The sequence below is a fragment of the Gossypium hirsutum genome, chromosome A12 (assembly GCF_007990345.1).
Source record: "Gossypium hirsutum isolate 1008001.06 chromosome A12, Gossypium_hirsutum_v2.1, whole genome shotgun sequence".
Taxonomy (NCBI): Eukaryota; Viridiplantae; Streptophyta; class Magnoliopsida; order Malvales; family Malvaceae; genus Gossypium; species Gossypium hirsutum.
The window spans coordinates 16,029,937-16,040,139 of NC_053435.1; the positions used below are offsets into that span (position 1 = coordinate 16,029,937).

The 10,203-nt window shown below is 33.4% G+C and overlaps 1 protein-coding gene across 1 annotated transcript; it reads right to left on the reverse strand.

The window, feature by feature from the left end:
• Window positions 1-6,054: 6,054 nt before the first annotated feature.
• On the reverse strand, window positions 6,055-9,726 carry LOC107926657 (G-box-binding factor 1). The gene is made up of 12 exons (XM_041083899.1): window positions 9,064-9,726; window positions 8,749-8,886; window positions 8,622-8,669; window positions 8,429-8,515; window positions 8,247-8,336; window positions 7,996-8,135; window positions 7,833-7,887; window positions 7,636-7,684; window positions 7,170-7,369; window positions 6,901-6,978; window positions 6,670-6,795; window positions 6,055-6,489 (listed from the first exon to the last, which is right to left on the reverse strand). Exons 1-12 carry the CDS (start codon window positions 9,130-9,132, stop codon window positions 6,388-6,390), a joined length of 1,182 nt encoding a protein of 393 aa, XP_040939833.1. The 5' UTR covers window positions 9,133-9,726; the 3' UTR covers window positions 6,055-6,387.
• Window positions 9,727-10,203: the final 477 nt, after the last annotated feature.

A 10,203-nucleotide genomic window follows, 5' to 3' on the forward strand; every position in this document is an offset into this window, starting at 1 on the left:
TGAAACTGTTAAAGTTCAAAAAAGTTACCATTGATGAATCTTGAATCTTTTGGTATTAAATTGTTAGTTTGTAAGCTTAGATATGCAAAAAGGACTAGTTTGTAAAGTGGAAATTGTTAATTTTGAACATAGGGACTAAAATATAATAATTTTGATTTTGGCATGAAATTTATATAATTATAAGTATTATAAGTCTATAGAAAGATGAAGTTGATATTGGTTTCGAAATCGAAGCTCAAATTTGGAAGTTATGACATTTTGGGTTTTAAGGACTAAAATGAATAAAAAGCAAAATTTTAGGGAATTTTTATAAATTTAAAATTCATTTTCATATACATATAAAATAATGTTATATGATATTTTAAATTGATAGTTTAAAATTAATTACTATATAGATGAAGATTTGACTCAAGTCGAGGATAATCGGGAAAAAGGAAAAATTACTAATTATCCCTGCAGTGCAACTAGTCTGCCAATTTTGTCAGGTAAGTTCATATGGTATACTTATTTTTTGAACATTAAATATATGTTATAATTTTAATATCTATAACATTAGTGAACTTTGATTTTTTACAATTTAGTACAAAAAGGGTGAGACTTGGAATAATTTGAAAATGGATAACTATGAACTTGTACGATGGAAATTGCCCTGATGAAACTTCATAAATGTATCTTGCACACGGTTACTGGTTGATTTTAGATTATACTGAGCTCCAACATTTGTTGCAGACTTGAAGATACGTGAGACACAGATTTAGCTTGGACTTGTAATCTGTTGTCGTTTTAAAGGTTTAGCCTGGACTGATAACCTTACATGTATTTATAGCTCTGGCCAAGCTATTTGATGTTTCGATATAATATTTAGCCCGAATGCGTAACCTGACATGATAGTTATGCTCAACTTAGATGAGCCTTTGATGAAATTAATATTTGTGTAATTAAGTTGTTTATTGAGTTTCATCGGGTAATACAATAATATGAAAGGTGAAACGAAAATGAGATGTGTCGTGCATATGTTCAAATATATCCTAATGAAAGATCAAATTTCAATTATGAATATTTGTATATTTATGAATGATTTGGGGTTAGTGTGAATATGAATATAACTCACCTTATTGTATTATGCTTTGATGAATTAGGTAAACTTGATTATTCATGTTAGTTTTACATATGTACTTGTTATTTGAGGTAAGTTAATTGTTATTTGCATATGAGCTTACTAAGAATTTTGTAATGTTTACCTATTGTTTTTCCTTTTTTTGTAGATTTTGAATTCGTATGGCATGTACTTCGGAGTATCAAACGAATTGTAATGTTAAAATGTTTGAATCATAGTGAATCTGAACACTTGAGGTAATGGAATTTTGGTCATGTTCATAGTTTGCATTATATTATGTGAATATACATTTGAAATGCCATGTTGTAAGGAATAGATGAATGGTATGAAATAGCATGATTTGGTTGAATGGCTTATATATAAACTTGATGTGAATTGGTGCCAAGTGATAGCATATTGGTTAGTTGAACTTAGGAGCATTTGATGATTATATGTATTGTGTTATAAATGGTTTTGTTCAAGTTATGATTGTGCCTAAGGTACCATTTTAGGTATCATTTGATTTGAGCATGAATAAGTACTAAAATGCGATGATTTTGACGTTTTTGGCATTACGTATTGATACCAGAGCATTAGTACTTAACCAAATGAATTGTACTTTAAAACAAAAGAATGCTAATTTGGTATTGATATCAATATAAAGTATCAATCCTTGAGGATAAGTATCTATATTTAAATAATGGTATCAATATAAAATGACTTGTTTTAGATTTTGAAACTTGGCAGAATGTCAAAATGGTATCGATATTGAATCTTGGTATCGATACCTATACTCAGATTTTGAAAACTTTGCAGTTTAGTACTTCTTCATGTTTGGGTCAACTTTAGAGATTCCGTAAGCTCGATTTACTCTCGAATCTGTTTACAAATCATATTACGAATGAAATTATGAGTGAATTGGAGTTTAAATTAATTATTGGTTTGAATTGTATATGTTTTACTTTGATATAGTAGTAGTAACATCCTATAACTCGGATCCAGCGACCGGATCGGGTGAGAGGTGTTACAATAAATTTTCTCTTAAGTTTCTCCATTGCCAAACCTACATCAAAGGAAGTTTTAAGTTCTTTCTTCTTAATTTTCAATAGAATTTCAATTATAAATGATAGATTTTGAGGACCCATTGGTTCAATTGGATGAATTAGTGAGATTTCATGTAATTTTTCATTGATGGAAATCTTAGGAAATTTGAAATTAAAAGTTCAATTCATGCATGAATGATGTTAAGCTAGGTACCATATTTAGTTTAGATCATTTGATAAACTATGGAATGTTAAGGACTAAATTGTAAATGATAAAAACTATAAGTTTTAAGAATAAATAATGATTATTAGAGGTCTCTATACTATATTTATTAAGCCAATTTTAACTTTGATCGTGTAAATTGTCAGAACCGAGTGTTTCAGATGTTAGATGTTTAATGACTAAATCGTATAATGCGCATTCATGCTTGTTTATCATATTTCTATGTTCAAATTATTTAACTAATGGATTTTCTATACCTAAATTTACCGTACATAGCTAAAGATGATGCCAGGACATCAAAAATCAAAAGAAAAGGAAAAATCGTCGATGAATATCTAATCTAATTTATGGTATCATAATTCGAGTTTTTTAGATAAATATATGTATATGTTTGATTCATTAAATGTCTAAAAATGATAATCTAACAACGTTATATATTCGAAAGTTACGTATATACTTAATTATCTGATTTGCGATGATTTGGTTGGTTGAATAGATAAATATATGCTTTTTGATGAAATACGATTAATATTAATGATATTTTCCATATTAACGTTTTCGGATAGAGTCATGAGTATAATTGGCATGCCACAGGTTCCATTTTGATAGGTTGGAGATCCAACGCTATGCGCGTACATAACATGACAGTTCTCTAATACCCTAGGGGTACAGGTGTGTTCTAGTGTGGTTGGTGGGATCAATGCACTTATGCCCGATTAGCACTTTGGTGCGTACTTGATGTGATGGCGAATTGATTCGAGTATCCTTTATTATATCCCATGTGGTTGATAGGGATCATAATGTAAAAATAATATATTGAACATGTATTAAATTGATATAAGATATTGATGTTACCATATGTTAAACTAGATGCAAATATCCTAAAGGTGTATCAAAAATTATATCAGGAAATTGAATAAAACATTATTGTGAATAAAATAAAATTATAATTAAACTATCAATATATATACATATCTTTGATATTAATATGAAATGATTAGTCGGTTAACTTGAATTATCATGTTATTTATTTTTATTTGATTTTGTTATGTTTATATTTGAATTTGAATTATGTTAGCACCACTGAGTAACCATTACTTAGGCTACGGATTTGTTTCTTTCCATACATAGGTTTTGGATAAAGCTAAACAAATTTCACGGTTAAGCATTCAACTCTCAAGCTCAGCTCGGAAGCCATTACGATCCTATTTTGAATGTATATATATGTTTTGAAGTCATATGAAATATACCTAGGTTGGTTGACTTGTAGCCTAAGTTAATTTTGACACTTTTGGTAAGTGACTTATAATGTTATCTTGGTTGAATTTTATCTTTTGATTACTAGTTAATTATGTTTGATTATGTGGGTTTGAATGTGCAAATTGGTTGGTTTAGTAATGATGAATTGAAGGTTATAATTGGGATATGTTTAGATAGGTCAATTGGTTGAATATGTTTTGTGGTTTATTTTAAGTATGTTTAGGTTTATTTGACTAAGGCTTTGGATATTTAAAAGTGCAAAATTTTGACCATTTGGTCACTAACTCGAGACTTAGACTACTAAAATAAATTTCATTTAAATTTTGCATTCAAGAGCCCGAGGTCTCGAGACATTTGTATAATCTCGAGACAATTGTTCCTAGGTCTTGAGACAAGTGACCTTTATCTCAAGACAGAAGAACATCAAAGCTAAATAGATTTTTCCCTGTTCTAAGTTTCTAGACAAGAACCCCTTGTCTCAAGACATTCAAACATCAAAACAAAAATAGAAAAACGGCAGAGGTGGTCTTGAAACCTAGTCTTGAGACGTAAAGGACCTTGCTTTGAAGCTCAACATGTAGTGTCTCGAGACATGCTAACTTCAAAGCTAAAAATTCTAAAATAATTTATGACATGTCTCGAGAGATAAAGACCCTTGTCTCGAGACATAGACTTGAATTTTAATATTTGAGTTTGGACTCGAGTCTTAACTTTGATATTAACTTATTATAAACTAGTAAATTGATGAAATGAAATCAATGTGTATAAATGTGTGCATATGAATTCTTTTGATGTTTGAATTGAATGTATTTTGTTATACAGTGACGTAATATGACATCACACATTTGGATCCGACGATTGAATTAGGTGTGCGACATTACGTGTTTGAAGTTATTGAAAGTGTCTTTTGTCCTATTTTGAGTCCAAGTATCAATTCCTTGCCATTTGGTATTGATATTAGAAATAAGGGTATCGGTGCCTTTAAAGTCAATACCTAATAGAAATTTCTAAATAGGTATTGTATCGATATCAAACTTTTTGGTATTGATACCAACTCCTCGGTATAAAAAATTGATAAAATTGTGCATTCATTTTGTTGGGGAGATGATGAGGGACAAAAGAAACTCCACTTATGTTTATGAGATAAACTTTGCAAACCACTATCAAGAAGGGACCTGGGCATTCGTCAAGCGAGAATAATGAACAATACTTTTCTCAACAAACAAACGTAAAAAATAATGAATTCTCCTTTCCGCTAGCTTATATTCTTAAAGGAAAATATAGTAGAACTAAGGCTTTTGATATTAATGGAAGTTAAACCCTTGGTCTCTTGAATATAAAAAAGGCATCCTTCAAGGACGTGATATTTGCAGCAAAGGTAAATATGCCCAAGTGTGGACCGAAAGCAGTTCTTGGATGGACACTCAAAATGGTCTCAATCTGAATATGGTGAGAATTCATGATTCATCTATCCAAGGTAGGCCCAAGAAAAACTTTAACAATAAGGAATGAGATATTAGTAAAGCGAGAGCTCTCCTTGTTGATATTGGTGTGATGGAGCTCATTGCTAGGACAATCAAATTTTTTGCTAGGACAAAGGTGTTTCATGAACCCAATTGTTGCAACCTCTCATCCAAAAATCTTCACTTACAAATGATATCAACTCTCCCAAATATGACTAATATAAAGAGTGCAAAAATATACAAGAATAAGAAAAATAGTTGATTAGAAAGCACTCAAGAAGTATACTGCTTTGACATTCAAAGCAGCTTATCTATAAACCTTGATCGATCGAGAAATAATTATATAAAACAGAGACGTCACATCATCATGTATCCCTTTCCAATTATTAATGTAATTTCAGTATCTTTTTCCATCTCATTAACAATCATTTTGGTAATTTTCTTCACCTGAACCCTAGATCCTGCACTTCGGACCTTGAATTCTGCATCCTGGACCATGGACTCTACACCAAGGGTTTAGGGTCTTGAAATTAAGTTCAAGGTTGAAAGCTCAAGATTTAAGGTTCAAAATCCACGGTCTAAGGTATAAGACCTAGGATCTAGAGTTTAGAGTACAAAATCTAAAGTTTAGAGTTTAAAGTTAAGGTTCAAAGTCCAAAGTTCATATTAAAAAAAAATCATCAAAATGATGTGTAAATAACATAAAAAAAAAACTAAAATAACATTAAATAATTGATAAAAAATACAAGATGATGTAGTATATCTGTTTTGATTAATCTCAAAAGATCAACCACAATGGCTCATCGAGAAGCACGACAACAAACAACAGAAAATTAGAAAAAAGACAAAATATGAGCCGATATCAAGTCGTTAAAGCAGGCAAGTTAAATATGTTTGCCCAACCTTAAAATCATGGCTTTATGCAGACTCGGTCACTAGCAATAAACTGATCAAATCGCCAAACTGTAGTGATGAAGTCAAATCTTATATAATAAAAAAAAATATTTTTGCCCAAATTCAAATCCAAATAATATAGATCTTAAATAAGAACACTACTACATCAAAATGTGGTAAAAATTTCTCAAATTATTCTCAATAGACTACAACACAACAGCTTCAACTCTGGTTAAAACTCTTTCCCTTTTTTTTTTTTTTGTAAAATAAAATTACAGTTATAAAGGGTTAAAAGGGTATAGATTAGTAATAAAAACAAATGACCTATCGAGTCAAGAAATGGTAAAAAGAACAATCATGGATGCCAAGAAATCACTGAACCTTCAAGTTATCTCCGTAGGGTTCTTATTAACCATTCCCCTCATCACCTCCTGCTTCACCAACTGAAGAAGGGTTGCCTTGCTCCAGGTTACTTATCGCTTCTGGTCCGCATATCCGCATCAACTCATCCTGTTACCGGAAGCAGCAAAACATAGTTGTTGATTACACATTCAAATGTAAATGGAAGAACTGTTTGCAACAAATTTGATATAAATAAATGATGCTCGATGATCAGCAAGGTACAGAGGGATGAGCGTTAATAGAAAGAGATCCTAGGTGAAGGGTGGCGTGGAGGCGGCTGTTCTATACCTTGATAGAACTATTTTCAGACGTAAGCTTCTCGCATTCATCTGACAGCTTCTTTAACTCATTTCTAAGGGTGTGGTTTTCATTTGCCAAGCTCTCCACCTTGGCTTGAAGCTCTTCACACTCGGCCTAGTGTAAAACCAGAAACACAAAAATAGAAGCTACAGATCTTAAGCTTGAACAATACGGAAATTAGATCAAGAATCATTAGTTGAAGAATATAAACCATTTTACCTGCTTGCGTAACCTTGACCTCCGAGCAGATTCCCTGTTAGACTGCTTCCTCTTCTGTCTTTTCAACTCACGTTCATCCTGCAAGAACCCACATCACCAATTTAGATAAAAACTGAATTTACTTATCTTGAAAACCAAACCATCTACTCACATCCGAATGCTCTAACTTAAAGAAAAAGGCATGTTTTAACAACTGGCTAGAAATTGAGTGAATTCTAAGGAATGAACTTGTGAAATTAGAAACGAAAATCACCAAGAAAAGCGCATACTTGAATCCACTGATCAGGCATCATAGCGCCAGCAGGAACAGTGGCTACAGTGCCAGATGCGTTAGGTCTGGTTTTTGCAGCTCCTGTGGCAGCAGGGGAAGCGCTCCATAGGTCCATTCCTATATTCAAAGTAGTTGCAGGCATAGAGACTATGGGTTCTGCGGGAACTAAAGCCCCAGCAGCTTTACCCTGTGCATTGGCTGGTAATAACAGGTGATTGTAGTTAGGAAACTATCACAGTATATAAAATCTACAAAATCGACCCCCAAGTCTATTACCAGAACTCACTAAGCTCCTTTCTTTTTTTTTCATACACTTGGACTTGGTCCCTCAGTACAATTTCCCCACTCTGGGTTTTATAACATTTCCAGGGAGTAAGTTTGTTTACTTTCAAAATAATCTGAAGCTCGTTTTGCTATTTATCCTAAAACAAAAGCAAGAAATTAGATATGGAAACTTAAAGTACCATCTGCAAGCATCTGCTCAAAGCTTCCCTTTTTGCCAGCATTGACTTCCTAAAGAAAAAGGAGTACATATTCATTAGAAAGGACAATTTTGAGCATAAACGTGATAGCAAGTAAAGCATGTTGATGAAGGAATCTGAAAACCCAAAGCAGTCAGTGCCGTTGATGATAATTAAATAAGGAACAATTATGCACATACTTGTTGATTACTCTCATCACTTCTGTCTGATGTACCCTCGCTGCCACTTTCACCACTGTTACAAAAGTTGAATAACTTTTTTCAGCTAAAACCCAATGTCAAGAATGAATGTGAACATTGTGTCAAGGAAAAAAAATACTGAAACATCAAAAGGATCATGCACCTTTGAGAGCCGCCATCGTTTCCCGAGCCTGAAGTGGCCTTTGCACTCTCTCCAACTTTGCTTCCCGAAGATCCCTTGGGCTTTTTGGTCACACCCCGATCCTTTCCATCAGCACCATTATTCCGTGCAGAACTTGGCATCTATAGACAATTTGGAAAGAGAAAAAGGCATTTACTTTACGTAGTAACTGAGAGTCTAAAAGAAATACAAACAGCAAAAGGAAGCAAATAAGGAAAGAAAAAACTAATTACCGGTGCCATATTAGGATGCGCATACACTCCCCTTGGAGGATATACAGCTGGGTACGGAACCGGGGTACCATATGGAGGCATTAGAGGATGCTGAAAGATTATCAACAAAAACGAAAAAAGTAAGAACATATCTCTCATCAAATAAAGAACCAAAATATTGCGAAATCATGTTTTCATATCACCTGGCCTCCCCATATGTATGGATGCGGGGTTGGTGAAGCAACGGTTGAGGCAAATAATGGAGGAGTAGCTGCAGCACCATAATAAGCCTAAACAACAAGCAGAGTTGTAAGCTCAAATGGTTACTTACATAAATGAGATTAACAATTAGAAAGTATATAAAACCCCATGATTCAAGGGCATTAGTCCACTAACCTGCATTTGGGTCGACCAATCAGGATATGACACTGTTGTTGGCATTTCCTATAAGTACAAAGTAAATATGTCAGCACAAGTAACCCACACGTTAGCGATGAGAAGGCAAGAATGATACGTAAATAACCTGAGTTGAGGCAGTAGGTTTGGAAGGCTTGGCTGGTGTGCTCTCCTCTTCCGTTCCCATATCACACTTATGTAAACGTCTTAATTTCAAGAAATCAAGAATCAAATCCGTATGTCCTCGACCGCTTTTAGAAAGCACCTGCGACCCCGATGTGAAAACCATGCATCAGAAAGCAAAACCGAGCCTTGACAAAGTTTTTACGTTGATGAGCCAAAACATGATGCATAGAACATAAATACAAATAGAGTTCGGCATTGGCATGGTAAAGTTAAACCATTTCAAACAAGAACGATAGTACAACCAAACCGAGCTCACCAGTGTATGGTTCAGCACAAGACCTAACCTTTCCAAAGGAAAACCACATGGGTTCTTTCGATCCTCCATAAAACTAACTTAAAGAAAACAAAACATCTATTCTTGTCCTAACAAGTTAAGGAGACAAAGAAAACCATATTTGTAACTGATTTTGTGATATCGGAAACAAAGTAGAGTATCACAAAACAACTCTTCCATAACCGACAACCTTGAAATAATAATAATAATAATAATAAAACAAAGCAATTCTTCAATTCCCATAATTACCTTCCAGAAACAGTACAAGTTTCAACAATTCATATATTAGCCAAACATTTAGAAGGTGAGAAGAAACAGCAGAAATTGGCAGTATCCGTTTTAAAGTTTGTCAACATTTACCCCTCGTATTTCCAAAACAAAACGCATTAATTAATTCATTATTAGCACAAAGAATACGAGCTAATCTTAATATTCAGGCCTTAACCCGCAGGGATTGTGAGCAGTCAAAAAACATAAGCAAAGCTAAAATGAGAAAGAAAAAAAAAACTGGACATTAAAGTTCAGAGAAGAAAAAGAAATTAGCAAAAGTCCAACTACATAATAAAAAACTAAAGCATGAGATAAAAGATCTTGAAACTACAAAAAACTCAAATTTAATGAAGAAACACACACACACACACACACAGAGGGAAAAAAATAGCTTCTAAATGCTCTGAAATTACAAACAAAAACAAAATTAAGAAGAAAAAGAAAGAAAGGAAGACCTGTTTAAAGGCGTTGAAGGGGAAAGTGAAGTGGAAGGGAATTTATATAAATTTTTTCCCCCTTCTAGTATTTCCTTGATCAAAGGGTTGAAAATTGAGGATTAAAAAGAACAACATAAGTGAAAAATAAGAGAAGAAATTATTGTTTCTATAATTGGCGTTTGAAACAGTTTGGGAGGGTGAGAAACAAACTTGGGTAGTTGGTAGAGTTAAAAAGAAGTGATCCAGTGTGATGGTGTGCGTGGTAGCTGTAATGGGAAGAGTGAGTCGATGAGGAGGTAAGGAAATGGGGAAGAAAGAGAAGGGAAAGGTGTTAGGGTTTCGCGGGGGACACGTGCTAAGAAAGAGGAAGACAGGTGGGATGGTTTAAGTGGGTCAGGCTTATGACAAACCATTC

Bases quoted from the DNA above. Each gene is read 5' to 3' on its own strand.
- LOC107926657 (XM_041083899.1), bottom strand. From the start codon at position 9,132: ATGGAGGATCGAAAGAACCCATGTGGTTTTCCTTTGGAAAGGTTAGGT. The intron at 8,670-8,748 runs GTTATTTACGTA...TTGTACTTATAG, and splicing joins AACCTACTGCCTCAACTCAG to GAAATGCCAACAACAGTGTC. The intron at 7,888-7,995 runs GTGCATGATCCT...CTTTTGTAACAG, and splicing joins AACGATGGCGGCTCTCAAAG to TGGTGAAAGTGGCAGCGAGG.